The 16,563-nt window shown below is 43.6% G+C and overlaps 3 protein-coding genes across 3 annotated transcripts; 1 reads left to right on the forward strand and 2 right to left on the reverse strand.

Moving 5' to 3' along the window:
• Positions 1 to 967: 967 nt before the first annotated feature.
• LOC129593699 (uncharacterized) lies at positions 968 to 1,801 on the forward strand. Its single transcript, XM_055490137.1, has one exon. It carries the CDS (start codon positions 968 to 970, stop codon positions 1,799 to 1,801), a length of 834 nt encoding a protein of 277 aa, XP_055346112.1.
• Positions 1,802 to 2,767: 966 nt separating this feature from the next.
• Positions 2,768 to 5,456, reverse strand: LOC129593700 (receptor-type guanylate cyclase Gyc76C-like). Its single transcript, XM_055490139.1, has 9 exons — positions 5,360 to 5,456; positions 5,241 to 5,279; positions 5,071 to 5,169; positions 4,853 to 4,987; positions 4,485 to 4,664; positions 4,211 to 4,428; positions 3,657 to 3,900; positions 3,431 to 3,601; positions 2,768 to 3,133 (listed from the first exon to the last, which is right to left on the reverse strand). Exons 1-9 carry the CDS (start codon positions 5,414 to 5,416, stop codon positions 2,768 to 2,770), a joined length of 1,509 nt encoding a protein of 502 aa, XP_055346114.1. The 5' UTR covers positions 5,417 to 5,456.
• Positions 5,457 to 9,158: 3,702 nt separating this feature from the next.
• On the reverse strand, positions 9,159 to 15,443 carry LOC129593701 (atrial natriuretic peptide receptor 1-like). Its single transcript, XM_055490140.1, has 19 exons — positions 15,236 to 15,443; positions 14,989 to 15,055; positions 14,497 to 14,813; positions 14,389 to 14,432; positions 14,283 to 14,321; positions 14,116 to 14,217; positions 13,914 to 14,048; positions 13,788 to 13,838; positions 13,543 to 13,722; positions 13,052 to 13,269; positions 12,713 to 12,992; positions 12,243 to 12,416; positions 11,850 to 12,177; positions 10,960 to 11,296; positions 10,682 to 10,901; positions 10,384 to 10,519; positions 10,200 to 10,248; positions 9,418 to 9,556; positions 9,159 to 9,351 (listed from the first exon to the last, which is right to left on the reverse strand). Exons 1-19 carry the CDS (start codon positions 15,441 to 15,443, stop codon positions 9,316 to 9,318), a joined length of 3,060 nt encoding a protein of 1,019 aa, XP_055346115.1. The 3' UTR covers positions 9,159 to 9,315.
• Between the last annotated feature and the right edge of the window lie 1,120 nt (positions 15,444 to 16,563).

A 16,563-nucleotide genomic window follows, 5' to 3' on the forward strand; every position in this document is an offset into this window, starting at 1 on the left:
TTCGCCTAAACACAGTGTATTTTCATGAAATGTACAAGCGTCCCAAATATGATACAGTGAAACTCCTCTTAACATTCACCTTCTTATAACATTCACCCCTTTACTGCATACAAGAAGCTGGGAGTGGGAACCAAACCGCCCGGTAGACTATAACACGGGGGCAGTTCTCTTTATAACATTCACCACTTTACAGCTATAACATACACCTTTTATGGAACCGTTAACAATTTTCCCAGCTTTTTCAACCCCTGTGTAACATACGGTTGACTAGGCTGGTGAAGAAAACCATTTCGGTGCCTCTAAAAGAAGGTTCCGGCTTCTGTTTTTAATCTGATTAGTACCGGATCTTCCAGCTCCAAGCATACAAAATGGCAGCAAAACCAACATTCAGACCGAATAATGTCCATACTCTGATAATTTGTTTATTTTTTGGTTAAGTAACACTCCCGGGGGCTGTGCCCCTGAGCCCCTGAGGGCAGTGCCCCTGGGGGCAGTGCTTCTGTATAACATACACCCCTCTGTAACATTCAGAAAGCCTTGAACGGAGGGTGTATGTTGTAGAGAAGTTTCACTGTAAAGTTAAACCTCTCATTACATACACTTCTTTTTTAAATGCACTTCTCTATAGCATACAACCTGTAAGGAACCGAATTGGCTCGCATGTTATAACATAGGGGGGAGTCTCTTTATAACCTTCACCTCTTTATAAGCCTTACTGTAGTGTACGTACATATATAGACTGTATCTATTGTCGTATAGCAACGATGGTTATTGTAATACTTCTTACTTGTTGTTATTACCAGTTATCATTCAGTATCGATTGTACTGATGTGTGGTTAATTAATAAATATTAACTACAATACGGAGAGACTTCACAATGGCGTGAAGATAGTTAATCGGACTCATATTGATTGGAGAGAGAGGATAGCAGTGGCAAAGTGACGGCTGGAGTGCGGAAGAAAGTGCGATGCCGCTGAGCCAAAGCCAAACGAGAGACAGTGCAAATGCGACGGGAGAAACATTGGTGGGCGTACCGGGACAACAACTGCTGAGGATAACGCAGTTCGACCCTGACAGTGATGAATGGCCATACTGGAAGAAACGCCTGAAGAACCATTTGTTTCTAACGAAAGTACCGGACGCAATGCAGTCTTCATTTCTGCTGGATTCGTCGTTCACACTTCTTTGCAAAATGTGCAAGCCGAAAGAACCGATGCAAATGCCAATTAAGGAACTCTATGAAATGCTGGACGCGGCATACCAGGAGTCGACCTTTTGGATAGCGCAGCGAATCAAGTTCTTCAGTGCGAAGCAGAAGACAGAGGAAACGCTGGTACAGTTTGCCAGCGAACTCAGGAGTAAGGTGGAACACTGCGACTTCCCAGAAGACGAACAAGAGAAAAGCCTAATTGCTGTGTTTGTAATGGGAATGAAGGATGCAGTGACGAGAAAGGTCATGAGTCTAAAAGACTTTAAGACACTGAATGAAGCTTTAAAGGAAGCTAAAGAGAACGAAACGAAGAGAAAGGAATTAGGAATTGGAATTGAAAGTGAATCGGATCATGAAGTGAAGAAAGTCCGAAAATGGAAAGGAAAGAAAGGAGTGAAAGGAAAGAGAGATCAGAGTCACGATAAAGATGAATGTTTCCGCTGTGGTAAGTCAAACCACACGTCTAATGAATGCTTCTTCAAGGAGAAGGAATGCTTCAATTGTGGTCAAAGAGGACATACAGCCCGAATGTGTTCAAACATTGGAAACAAGTACGTCACGGTAGAAAGGGATCCGTACGACGTGTTGTAAGAGCCAAGGTGAATTGAAACTGAAGGGCGTACGTACTGGAAAGAATTATCAGAGTGAACTTTATGTCAAGAATGGACATCGTTGCCAAGAAGCGTACTTAATGCTCATCGATTGTTGTTGTACTTTTACGACTGAAAAAGTGAAGGGCGAGTTGTAGTGTACGTACATATATAGACTGTATCTATTGTCGTATAGCAACGATTGTTATTGTAATACTTCTTACTTGTTGTTATTACCAGTTATCATTCAGTATCGACTGTACTGATGTGTGGTTAATTAATAAATATTAACTACAATACGGAGAGACTTCACACTTACATACACCTTCCGCGGAACCGAATGTAATTTGAGTCAAATTACATTCGGTTCCATAGCGTAGAGAACCTCTGAACAACATTCAGCTCCGGTTAAATACAGTTGCATACAGGTAGCCGGATGCAGTCTGAAGCTATCTTAACGTCCTGAACTAATATGGAGCAACATTAACGTTGTTTGTGTAAATGGTAATTACTATATGCAGAAGTATATCTCAGCAAAATATTCTGGCAGCAGCCTGCTGCTGCATTGCGGTGTTTCAAATCCCTATTATTATACGTAACGTATTTGCAGTTTCGGGTTGGCGGTACATTGCGTTTACGTGAACAGCAATACCACCGTCTGTTAAGGCACCAACTTCAGTATGCAACGCCGTTAATGATGGACCTACCCAGTACAGCAACGAGTCTTTCATCTCGTTATTCGCAAAATTCGATTAGTAAATGAATTAGTAAATAATTCTTATTTAGCGAAAGCCAAATCTTACTGTGTACTTACTATTTACTATTGTAGCTGAATATTTACTTACTTTTACTAATTTTGCCTGTAAAACTTTACGGTTTACTACACCATTTAATTTTAGGGAAGCTTTTACTAATTACCTAAATAGCATTTATTTAGTTTTATTTAGTAACACATCACTAATACTGTTCAGGCAATTTGTCTGTATTCCATGGAGTATGTCTTACCGGTTGCTGCCTCCACCGAAATCTGGTCAACGGCGCCCAAACTGAACGGCCCGTTCTGGAAGACGATCTCGTGCATAATCACGCCCATAGCGTACACGTCGGTGGCAGCGCTGCGCAATCTGGTCCCGCGGAGTATCTCCGGCGGCGTCCACAACAGTTTCCACGGTGACGATGGGCTGTACTTGTGCTCGACCGGTTTCAAGATGGGTTTCAGCCGCTCGTTACTGCAGTCACCGATGCGCAGGGAAAGCAGTTTGGTGAAGAGGCATTTGGTCGAGCGAAGGTTGCCGTGGAAGTGCAATGAGGAAGTGTGGATATAATGTAAACCCTGCAGAAAAGCGACAAGTTACTTTGCACCGAAAAATAAAGTGTTTTTCAGATCCCGCACATGTATTATATGAATCTCTTGGGATTTCCAAATTTCTGCGGAATACGTTTGCCTAAAAATGTCTCAAAGGTTCTGAAATTCTGCAGACTCTTCGAATTCTTTAAAGTTTGAACACTTGCTTAAAGTTTTTGGGCTTTTCAAATTTTTGATGAGCTCGTGCGCTACTGAGTTTTTCAAGCTGATTAGGTTCCTGTTCCGTTACATTATTTGGCTCGTAACACGGTAAAACAGACCAACCCGAATTAGGTCGATGACGGCTGATATCTTCATATCGCGGTCTAATGGATGTTCGTCCGCAAAGACGTCAGCAACAGAGCCACGTGGACAGTATTCTTCCACGATGCAGCAGGGTTTGAATAAGTGGATTCCCACAAACGGATTGATGTTATCGTGACGCAGACTCCGTACCTGTAAACATAATATACTCCCGCAAACTTGGGATTTCTGGAAAGTCAAACCGTACCATGTCCATCAGCTTAATCATGCGCGGCGTGGCAAACTCGTCAGCGCTGCCTTTCGTTGTGCAGTCCACCCACGTTGCCCAACACGGAGACCCACGCAGTCCAATAAGACGGTCTGCAAACGCCGCGGCGGCTGTCGGCATGGGTCTCTGGACCATCAGACTAGCACGACGATCGGAGAAGTCTATCTCCTCGGTTTGAATCGTCCACCAGGAGAAAGCGTCGTTGACGGTGCGGCCCAAGCGCCTGTAAGGTCAGTACATGGTAATATTGTAGCACAGAGAGTACCGCTGTTTTGTCTACCATATTTTAGACTCCGCATCGACGCGTTTGTCGATAAAACTCCTTTAGAATAAAATTCAGTGTAGACTGTGTAGTTGATATTTTATCGAAGGTCCCTTTATCGTTTAACGCGTTTAACGCGTTAATGGTTTTAATTAGTGTAAACCTGCGCAAGCGATTTGTTATGTATGCTGGCCGAAGCCGAATAAATTTTTAACAAACCATGCGAGTAGGAAAACCAACTGTTGCAACAAATTAATGGCATGGTTCTTACCGAATACACTGCACAACGATCGTGACGGTGATACTGATGAGAATCAGCACACCCCCGGCCGAACCCACCGCCGTGTACGTCGCGGACTGGTCGGCGCATAATTCATTAAGCAGTCCACACAATGGACGATCTGGCGGCGGATTCCCCCGCAGCCATACGGGCACATATTCCATCCGGGTAAGATTTGTCGGTCTCAGACTGTTAATCTCCAGAATGACCTACACGCAAAGTTCTAGTGAACAGGAAGAAATGTAATTCAAGCGGCGTGGTTTACTTGAGAGTCTGACGAGTCCCAGTCGAACTGTAGAATTTGAATGGTACTGACACGCAGAGCGTTAGCATACTGGACCTTCTGCGAAGCGAAGGTGAAGGTGGAATTGGTAAAGTAGTCACGAAACCGCCGGCCGCTGATTTTCCGCGTACGCGATAGTTCTGTATAATGCGTGTCATATGTCTGCAAAACGGCAAAAGTAATGCACTAATAAGACAAATGATGTGAAAAATAAACGTTTATTTTGACAAACCTCTGCGATGCTTTGCATGGTTTCGTAACAGTTGACCGCAAACTGGTTCCGCTGGAAACAATACTTCGTTGAAGGTTGGTGGTTTCATGACAACATCAGCGCTATTCGATTTACGAACCTCGATGTCGTGATCAGTTAAATTGTATAGCTCTTTCCGGCGCACCAGCACATCTTTCATCGTTTCTGCAAATTTTTCCCATTTGGGAAACGTGGGCTGGATTACTAAGGCGCTGCGCAGGGAGTTAAGCGTCCTCTGTAACCAATATATCTCTGGTCGAAATTTTGTCAAGTTATTAAAGTATTAATCATTTTGGTAAAAGTATTGAACCCGCTTACCGAATCACAGTAGTCATCGCTGCTGGGAAGCGTGGCGTTTGTGCTACAGTCCAGCGGAAGGTCATCGGGTACGACGAAAGTGTAAGGCAAAATAAAAACCTAGTAAAAGTGAGTAGGTCGTCAAACGTGTACTATTCACACGTTTCTTTCACTGCTCAGTTGAAACTTACATAATCTCCACTGGACATTCCCAGTTCGTCCACAATCCTCTAAGTATAAAAGATATACTTCTAATGGTACTGCATTTGAACTACATAGAAAAAATTTAATAAATTAGTGAAAATCTTACCAGAAACTTCTTCTGCTTCTTAGACGTCGTACACGACACCATAACTGCAGAATACATAAATTAAATCAAATTACTCTGTAATTTAGCCAAAATAAAATAAGGCTATGTAATTCATACATAAACTGGTTGATGCCAAACAACTAAGTTTAATTGCTGATTCTGATCGTATTAACTAACTCCGCGTGAAGTTTGCGGCGGCTTTGATGGCCCTAATCCATCCGGCGGTGCCGTTATCGGAGTCAAAATCAATGCGCTTATTGAGGATGTTGGTGGGGACCAAGGCTTCCACGAAGTACTTGCAGGTCTCCCGGTAACGGATGGTATTGTTGGGGTCACCGGACATTTGATCGACCAAGACGACCACGCTCGCCCAGTTGAAGTGATTCAGCAGGTAAATGAAGGTCTGTCCGTACAGCGGCAGATTAATCGGGCCGGCGCTGATGACGGAGGGAGACCTGCTGCGATCGGTCATCGCCTGGTCATTAAGGGCGCTGCAGCATCATCATTTTGCGAACCGTTTATGACATAGTCGGTAGTTATTAAGTCTGCAGCTTATTCGATTTTCCTGACTGATGTACTCTGCATCTGTGCAGATTTTAATGCGCCTCACTGTCAAATTATGGTTTAATGGAAGACCTAATTAAAACGGCGTTTACCAAGAGAAGGCAAAAATATCCAATTCCCGGGCGAAGTCCCCAACGTGCGCGAACTGCTCCACGCAAACTGCAACCGTTCAAAACTCAGTGAGCTAGAGAGAACTATGCTACGCAAACGGTCCATGATCATTCGTTTATTGTCGCAAAATTGCAAGCTTATGGTTGAGACCTGTGGCCGGCACAATTGCGGTCAGTCCGTCCCGTTCCAACATGCCGCTGTGGTACAATTCCGTCAGATTAGTCATGATCAGGTCCAGCTCCGATTCTAGACAGGCGATCGCCTTGTCATTGTGGCCATGGATGATGGGGACATGGCCGATAGTGTGCGTGTAATTCTCGGCTAGCTGCCGCATGGCCACGTCGAACAGCGGCACCATGATGCGGTAGCCGGTCTGGCCGCGAATCCCTGGTGAGATGGTGATTAGATTCAGCTGCGCCCATGCTGTGCGGATACCGAGCAAGAACAAGCAGATTATCAGCGTCATTCTGCAATGATAGAAAATAAATTAATAAATTTTCCGGATGTGCCCAGAAATTGTAGACATAGCAGATCAGGTTAGTGGCTACAATCGTGCGTTAAAAACTGTTACAAGCGCTAGCCGTAAAAATAAAAAAAGGTTTTCTGCAACGGTTGCCAGCATCGAGTGGGAAGCAGACGCGAAACGTGTCCTTTTGCTCGAGTGCTTCCGCGATTTTCTCCGTAATTAGAGAGAGACAGCTTATTCGATCAGGGTTTCAGTTTCACTAGAGAACAACCTAATATCGTGGCGGTCGAAGGGTTTCACGGAGAAATGGTTTCCCACTACTATCCACAAATCTCCGCCAGGCAGTGTATAGCATGACGCAGATAAAACAGTAGTGCTGCCATGGCCCACGCTGCGCACGAGGAAATCTAATCCAATCAATGGGACATTGACACAGCGCCTGGATTTACGTAATACTCCGAGCAAACCGTACAGTACAACCGCACAAATTAATTAAAAATAAACGGTGCCATAAGGGATTTCCGAAGCCAGTTTTGACAACCAGGAAGTAGATACAAGATACGCTGAACACATCCGGCGTGAGTAAACTCTTTTCCCCAAAAAAGCGAAGTGCAGAATCAAGCAGCTGTAAAGCGCGTTCTCAGCCAGCTTGAAAACAGACGATGATATTAGCCTGCTTCGTTCACGGCTGCATAATTCATGACCATTACGCTTGGCAAGTAGGATAATTCTGCGTTGCGCCCATCAATACACTTCTTACTAATCGCTGTTTCATGCGCTGCATTATTTACGCTGTTTCCGTTACAGGATCCTATTTAGTGCTAAAACACTTCAACACGCTTACCTGTTCCCGTGCATTTACAGGAAGAATCCGCGATACAGATGCCGAGACACTTTTAGACGACCGTTGTGATTAAAAGTGACATTCATACAATCGCAGTAAACGCTAGGGATTACTGCAACACTTTCCGCTGATCGGGGCGCTTACTGAAAACGACATACTGGAGACAGTTGCAGGGTATATAATACGCAGCTTATTGATTTTGTATAACACCCACAACACATGGCTATAATACGCCGAGAAAGGTTTTTGTTGGCGGTGGCGCCCGCTTGTGTATTATTTACGCTAATTAGCACAGGAATAACCAATTGATACACCGTACCGGTAGTCTCTTCCGGTCAAGCGGAAAAAAGATCCCTCTTATTATGTCACTTATAACCGCGACACAGTGTGTGAGTGCAGCGGGAGAATACGTTTATTGTGGTTGAAGAGCGCAGCTGAAAAAGCCGATTCGACGGTGACATACTGTGCACGGTTTATTCAGGCGACTCCAGGTGGAAGCAGACGTTGATAGCCGGCTACGTCAACAATTACGGCGCAGTAGTGCGGTTAAGCGCTGCTATGCGTATTGTTGGGAATTTTCGGCATGGTACTTGGTATGTAATAACTACCTATGAAGGGTGCGAGTTTTGCAGCTGACGGACAGCGATTTTTCCGCTTTACAAGGGTGTTAATGACGAGGCGTTGGAGGGCTGCGCGGAGTGTCACGCTGGCGTAATTGGCGCGGTTTAATATGGCTTCGTACTTTTGCAGATTGGCATAGTGCAGTGATTTCCTTCACATGTAACTGTTACATATATAGATATTTATTATATCTCTTTACGAATCTTGTCTGCCTACATAACCAGTTGTAAATGACTATGGAGACCTTTGTTTCCATTTAGAACATGCTGCTGAATAAATTAACGTCAACATACTTGAAGGAACTCGTATCAAAATATTTTTCCTATTTATTTACTCGTCTGTAGGGAAAATTAACCGTTCAGCTTTGGCATCATTTAGAGCTGCTACCTGGATCGCGAATACCCAATACCAAACCCGAAAAACGTGGCCAGATTCTCTGGCTAGATAACTTATACTTTGCAAACGTTAAAGGGAAAGGCGGATAGTGCGCGCAGCGTCGGTTTAGAAAGAAATAGGTAAATAAATTATGTGTCAAAATTTATCGACCCAAATCATTGAAATCAATGTACGAGGTACTAGAATCGCATTATCAACCAATCTTCTTCGCCAATAAACTGTAAACGCACGTAAATATTATGGTTCCTGTTCCACCAAATCAGATATACACGTATCAATATTCAATACAATGTTTTTTTTAATTTTTAAACCAATTTGTAAGATGTTTTTTTAAAATTTGTCTGAGCAGCGACCAAATAAATAGCAGTATATACGTACCAGTGGCCGCAGTATATTTCCGCTTTCATAAATTTTGTTCGATAATGGGAATGTTATTTTCTAAATTTTCCTTATAATGCTGCGTAAACTTGTCTTACATAATGACCAAAGTGCGGAAGCAAGTTGCTTTTGAAAAGTCTGCTTACACTTTGCCGCGTGGCTTACGCTGAACACATATTTTCTTAGGATTATTTTGCTTTGCAGTACTGATAATCTGTTACGCTGGTACGGTAAGTTACCAATTAAGACGTTGATTAATTCATGTACGGTGATGTATTATGCACCTACAGTCGTGTATTTGTATGAGTATTATCTATGTACAACATTCATCAAAACGAATGGTTGGGTAGACCCAGCTGAGTGCGATCAATAGCAGACACAACTTTATTCGTCGCTTAATGGCATTTCATGAACAGTTTGCTCGGGTCACTGCACTATTAGTGGCCATTATGTCACCAGAAAAGCCTGCAGCAACCACAGGGAATGGGAATGATGACTAGACACAACGGCATTATACGCTTGCATCGTTGCAGGCTTGTGCGATTTCCATGCGTTATTCTGAGGCATCCTTCGAAATCAGTCGAGGAAATAGGTCTTCAGGTCTCCTTTACCCTGTGCGAGCAAAATGTCTGAATCATGATAATATTTACTATTGGATTCTGCTGGAGATATGTTTACCTTAACGAAGACGGTTCCACGACACGTGACCTTCAGTCCACTAGACTGGATCAAATTGGCGCTGTTCTCGCTCAGCTGGATGTGCCCGGCCACACCCGTGGAGTCCATACGCGACGCATGGTTAACGGTGTCACCGAACCTAGGTTTGGCATCGAATCTTACATTGAGTACCGCATCGAATCGGCCAACGTCAAGCAGGCTTTCGCGTATTAGACATGAGTGGAAATGGAAATATTCACATATTTGGATTTGAATTAAGCTGAAGCTTTTATTAAAATCAAAATCACTAAAATCACTTCACGTTACTAAAATCACTAAAATCACTAAAATCGTTATTAAAATCACTTTTGGAAACGAAAACCACGAACTTTACAGGAAATTGGAGAGAAATCAATTCACAATTAATAAGAAAAATAACAGAGGAACGATCCGAACGTTTAATTTTAATCACCAGTACTTCGGCCGATTTCTATGTGCTGCAGAGACACTTACAAACAGTAGCGAGGATTTTTGAAATGGAAATATTCACATATTTGGATTTGAATTAAGCTGAAGCTTTTATTAAAATCAAAATCACTAAAATCACTTCACGTTACTAAAATCACTAAAATCACTAAAATCGTTATTAAAATCACTTTTGGAAACGAAAGCCACGAACTTTACAGGAAATTGGAGAGAAATCAATTCACAATTAATAAGAAAAATAACGGAGGAACGATCCGAACGTTTAATTTTAATCACCAGTACTTCGGCCGATTTCTATGTGCTGCAGAGACACTTACAAACAGTAGCGAGGATTTTTATGGCCAACAATCCCGGCGGCAACGGATCCTAATGAAAGTAGACACTTATTAGCGGAACCGCTTAACTACAGTTGGCTTTTAAGCAAGACATTGAATAACCGGTTAAGTACGGTCGGCTATTATTTTTCAATTAAATTGATAAGTGGATCTGTTGCCGCTGTACCTGAATGAACCCCGCAGCGGAAGAGGATCTGTTCGTAACGGCACAGCTTCCCGAATAAGGCGCGGAATCGCAGTGTAACGTTGCAGATCTCTTCGCAGTGCCGGATGCCGTTGCGATTCGGAATTCCACTGACGAGCTGCAACACAGAATACAATTTTGTTGAATGAAGGATGCCGTGAAAATTTTTTGTAAAACCTTATTTTATTTTTGAAGGATTTGTTTAATTATTCAAAGGTCATTCTTGGTATCGCATAGATAATCATTTCTTAAGTTTTTCTTATTTTTCATAGTAATTTACCATGTAACTGCTGCCAATAGTTTCCATTTTGTAAGCATCGAAGCGCTGCAGAGCCGAATCAAATCCCGAGTACACTTTATCCAGGAGCTCAATAAAATTCCCTACGGTGCTCCGCATCAGCAGCGCTTCGTATCCGACGATAGAACAGAACGCAATCGTCACACTGTCGCATTCTTCCGGTGGAATCTCGTTGCCGGCTCGTAATTGTTCCAGAATTGGCCTAGTCATGCAACTCATAAAACTCCCTTGTAAGTTTGTAAAATTACAGTAAGGGTCACCTGGGAAACATCTCCTTCAGAACGGCATCGCACTTGTTCTTCTCGATTAGGTATTCTTGGGTACGCTCCACCACCAACGCTTCTAGATGCAGATGGTAGGCCGCCAGGCGTTTCACGACGCGGTCAATGAGAGATGCCGCTGAGTCGATGTTCTCCTGATGTAATAGGCGGGTTATGGAGGATTTCACCTGGCTGACGGTGGGCCGCCATTCGGGTTCTTCGTTCCAGCATTGCCGGATTAATTGTAACAATGAGGTTTCTTTCTGGCCCACAGTGGCGGCTGGAACGGGCGGCCGCCAGGGGGCACCGTCCAGGTGCTGCACTTTATTTACAGTTTCTGTAATGTGGCACTGTATTATTTCATTGCGTACGTGTTAAGACAGAAAAATTATTTACTAAAATTAGAAAACTAAACAGTAATCAGGAATTCAAAAGACAGTGGTTTAAAACAGCAAGGATGACCATTACAGAAATACTTCTTGAAAATTGCACTTTGTTTAGCAAAGCAAAACTTGCAGAAATAAACTTACCATAATAATATTTAAACATTAGTTATCTATGCGCTCATGTAAACTGAACTTTCGTATTATTAAAACATTTGCATCGGTTGATTTTTGATGTAACTTACCCAAGCTTTATTAATTCAATATTCGGAATTTTTGCCTTTTCATATCAGCTGGCAGAATTTGAGTTTGATATCAATGTTACACTCGAACTTCCTGTTTTCGAGATTTCTCAGTAACAAATGGAAAATTAGCAGAAAATAATTATTAATTTTAAGAATGACTGAAAACAGGTCACGAAAAAAGCTGCGCCCCAGTGGCCGATTGTTGGCTAACTGGCAATTATCCATTAAATTTGAAAACAGGTTAGGGAAAAAGCTTCCTCACCAGTAGCCGATTGTTGCGAAATCCCGGCGAGCGGTCCCAGTGCAAAAGGTCCGCTCTGGTAAAAAACCTCGTGCATGATGATGCCCAGAGCGTACACGTCAGTGGCGGCACCGCGGGGTTTGGTACGACGCAACACTTCCGGCGGACTCCATAGCGCTTTCCAGGGCGGTGGCACGGTGTCCCGTTGATCGGACGGTTTAAGCAGGGTTTTGATCCGGTCATTACTGAAATCGCCGATCCGCAGGGAGAAGAGCTTTGTGAAAAGACATTTTGTTGACCTTACATTTCCGTGGAATTGTAGCGGTGAGGTGTGGATATAATGGAGACCCTGTTTGAAAGCATTCCGCTGAGCTATTGTGCAGTGATGGTCGGAGAAAAAAGTTAATAACGTACCCGAATTAAATCGATGACGGCGGATATTTTCATATCGCGGTCCAGTGCGTGGTGCTCATCGGCGAACACGTCGGCGACTGATCCGCGTGGACAGTATTCGTCCGCGATGCAGTATGGTTTGATTATATGGATCCCCACGAAACGGTTGAGATTGTCGTGGCGCATCGCACGGACCTAAAAATATAAAAGCAAATACGTCATTGATTGGGCATTTGTATTGTTAATTTACTGCATGAATATTTTTTCATAGACATGTACGTATTTAAATAATTGCTTATTCATTCTTCAATAATTATTTATCGTCTCTTGTTCACCTTAACGGAGTAAAGGCAAAAAAGATCAGTAGAAAGAAGCCGTTATTGATCTCTCACATTCCTTAGGTTTTTTTACTCATGAATTTACGCTCACGAATTTACCGTTAAGCAATATTATGGCCAACTAAACTGAACCATTTTTTTCTCTTCACTCACGGAATTCATCAGCTTCATCATTCTGGGTGTAGCGATTTCACTTGCGGTGTTTTTGAGTGTCAGATCGATCCAGGTCGCCCAGCACGGCGCACCGCGAATCTCCATGTAGCGTCCATCGCCTTCTGTTTCCGGGGCGGAAGCAATGGCGTTCAGCGGCCGGTGCAAGGTGTGCGTGCTCTTATGCCGGCCTTGGTTGGGCTTCTGCACGTCGGCGAAGATGGTGTCGTCTTCGGGAATGATCCACCAGGAGAACGCATCGTTGGCTGTTTGGTCTTGTCGCCTAAACATGCACTGCAATTATTGGCTGCCATCTGTTTTGGCGGCCAAATAGTAGCTTACCGGATTAGACGAACGATGGCACAGGCACAGAAGGATATGACAAAAAGTGAGCCGACGGTGGCACCAATGGCGATGTAGATGGGGGTCCGGTCCACGCACAGTTCGTTGTGTAAGCCGCATTTTGGCCGGTCTAGTGGAGCGGTCCCATGTAGCCATGTTACCGAACGGTTGTACGCTTTCATGGCGCCAGGATGCAAGCTGTCCGTTTCCAGAATGACCTTTAGGTTATGAAAATCGTACCGTTATCCTAATTTAACTGTTACATTCTTATGGTTCTCCACACTCCATCATATCCTGTTTAAAGCTTAACCTAACAAATGCTCTTGAGAAAACGAGGCAAACAGAAAACAAAAAAAAATTGAAAAGTCTTTGTTTTAAGAATATTTTTATTATTTTTATACTGTATTTTATTTATATTTAAGAATAATTTTATTTATTATTTATTTTGTTGTTCGCGAAAGGGTGCGTATTGATTTTTTCAAACGTCCTACCCTGAAGTCAATGGCTTTCTGGTCAAACTGCAGAATCTGTATTGTGCTGACCCGCAATGCGTTGGAATACTGGACGGTTTGAGAGGAGAAGTTAAACGTAGCGTTGACGAGATATTCGCGGAATTGCTTTCCGCTTACTTTCGTGTTGTTGCTCCACCTGGCATAATAATGGTCATATGTCTACAAGGAAGGTTAAATTTGGCACGTTCTACAAACACGGTAGCAGAGGGCTGCCATCGGGGTACCTGTGCGATACTTTCCACGGTTTGGTAGCAGTTCGCTGCGAACTGGTTCCTCTGCAATGTATTACAAATAAATCATTCTACGAAATTACGAAATGCCAGCAAGAATCGTCGGAGATTTTTGAATACCTGCATGTCATAATCGGTGATGTTATACAGTTCTCCCTGCCGTACCATAGCATCGCGCATCGTCTGGCCAATTTTGTCCCATTTCGGAAACGTCGGCTGGATGACTAAGGCACTCTTCAGGGACTGTACCACGCTCTGCACATTAAAACATCATTTTTTGGAAAGTTAATTGAGTGGCACGTCACAGTACAATTTAGCTTACGGGACCGCAGTACAGATTGCTGTTGTTGTCGGGAATATTATCGTCGTCGCATGTGAACGGTAGATCGTCTGGCACCACAAACGTGTACGGCATGATAAACGCCTAAAGCCACATGTACTGTTTACGTAAGGGAAATATTTACTGTTCCACAAGGAAAAGAGACTCACATAATCTCCGTCGGACATGCCCAATTCATCCGCCACTCTCTGTTTGAACACAGCAGACTTTAATATGCTCATCAGCTCATGTGACTTTCGTGACGTTTCCCCGTACCAGAAATGTCCGCTGTCTGATGGATGTCGTGCAGGACACGATAACTGAAGAAAGCGTTTTTTGGTAGCTTGTTGACAATCTTGCAATTCAGTTTCAATATAAACATACTGCGCGTGAAGCCGGCCGCGTTCTTCAGCGCCCATACCCATCCGGTGGCGTTGGAGCCGGAGTCCATGGGGATATGCCGAGTCTGGACGTTGCTGCTGGCCAGTGCCTCCAAAAAGTACCTGCACGTCTGGAAATAACGGACCCTGTTTGCTGGAGAATCATTAGACAGTCCATCGACGAGAACGGCCACGCTGTGCCATTGGAAATGGTCGAGGAGCTGCATGAATGTCTGCCCGTATAATGGTAGATTGATGGGTCCGGCGGAGATAACCGAAGGGAAACGGGTGGGATTGATCAAGGCCTTGTCGTTTAATGTACTACAAAAGGTGCCCCTCTTGTTAGTTGTTATTAATCAGAACCGGCAAAAAAACCAGCTCAGTAAATTTAAAAACCATTAGTCGAATCTTTTTAAAAGAGAAAACAATATTATTTATCGATTTAGAATTTATGATAAATTTTAAAAATTATAGCGGTGAAAATACGCTAACATACCAGGAGAACGCCAAGATGTCCGATTCGCGGGCGAAATCTCCGAGTGGCGCGAACATCTCCGCGCAGACTGTTCGGAAAGAACCAGGCTCGTTTATTGTATTTATTTTTCATTGCGAGCGTGGTGAAAAAAACAAGCACGGAGACAGTCGTTACACGTTAGCATATTACTGTTTGAAATATGAAATTATGAATAAGCGCGTAATTGCGTAAAAGCGTAACCGTAGAACTCAATGAGAAGATATCATACCTGTTGTGGCCATAATGGCCGTTAATCCGTTCCGCTCCAGCTGCCGGTCACGGTACAGCTCCGTCAGATTGTCCAGGATGAGCCCAAACTCCATTTCGGTGCAAGGCACGGTGTCGTTTCCATACTTGGTGATTAACGAGACATGGGGCAGTGTCCGGTTATAATCCCGCTCCAGCTGCGTGGCGACAACTTCGAATAGCGGCACCATGACTGGGTACCCGGTATGACCGCGTTTCCCGGAGGAGATGGACACCAGATTTAGTTGGGCGTGGACGGATGTGACGAACAGTATCGCCAGAATAAATCCCATTCTACAGCGCAAATGAATCGAACCAGGCTACCTTTAGGCAGACGAAGCGCGATGATGCCGATCTGTACAATGTAAACAGACCATAATAAAATGGTGCTCAATAAATTATCAGAAAGGGCGTACGAGCAGACCACAATACCGTCATAATTATTTCACATTGACATGGTTTGCAAAATACAATATCGCGTATTGACGGATTCATGGGAATGAAGCGCTGTACACTGAGATTTATGGCTGAAAATAATCATTCCCGATCGATGGCTAAATTATGTATATATGCATGCTTACCGGTTAGAATCCTGTAAATTGCCACACGTCAAACTCGATGCAATTGGCAGTACGCTGGGTCACATGGGAAATCTCTCAGCTACAATTATCACGCACACTATTGTATTTTAGAAAAAACGGCGAAGGTATTAATATCAGTCTAAATGTGGAGAATTAAATGCGGTTTATGCAGAAGATTAGCCGGCTTTCGTAACGTGTTAATCCATTACATCCCGGATCCGCGTCGTGTTGTTGTGTAAACGACTCCTCCCGCATTTGTGCCGGTGCTCACCTGGTTGCGCCGCCGGCTGCGTCGCGTTTTTGCCGCATACCAAACTCAACGTGTGAGTAACTCTGCTTGGCGTTAATTAGCCGTAGTCACAAATGGCGCGGTGACCTATGAGTGATGAATCAGATCGTGCTTCTTTGCGGTGCTTTCTTTGTGATGCGGAGTGTAGTGTATAAAAACCACAACATCCTGGAACGACATTGTGCTAATGTCGACCACCCGCTTGTGTGGTTACAGGAGAGTTTTCATCAGCTCAGGAATGTGTAGCGAGCGTGGAAGTAGTAAAAACTTGGCACACTGATGGTTCATCCAAAATTACATGCGACAAATAGCGTGCACATTGCTGCAAAAGTGATTTTCCAATAAGTTAACGTCAACGTGCTCATATTTCTAAGCGGAAATTATTGTGGGTCAAAATCGCATTGTTGTATTACAAAAGCTTACTTGTGTTGCAGAGTACGT

The sequence above is a fragment of the Paramacrobiotus metropolitanus genome, unplaced genomic scaffold (assembly GCF_019649055.1).
Source record: "Paramacrobiotus metropolitanus isolate TYO unplaced genomic scaffold, Prichtersi_v1.0 Parri_scaffold0000063, whole genome shotgun sequence".
Lineage (NCBI taxonomy): Eukaryota > Metazoa > Tardigrada > Eutardigrada > Parachela > Macrobiotidae > Paramacrobiotus > Paramacrobiotus metropolitanus.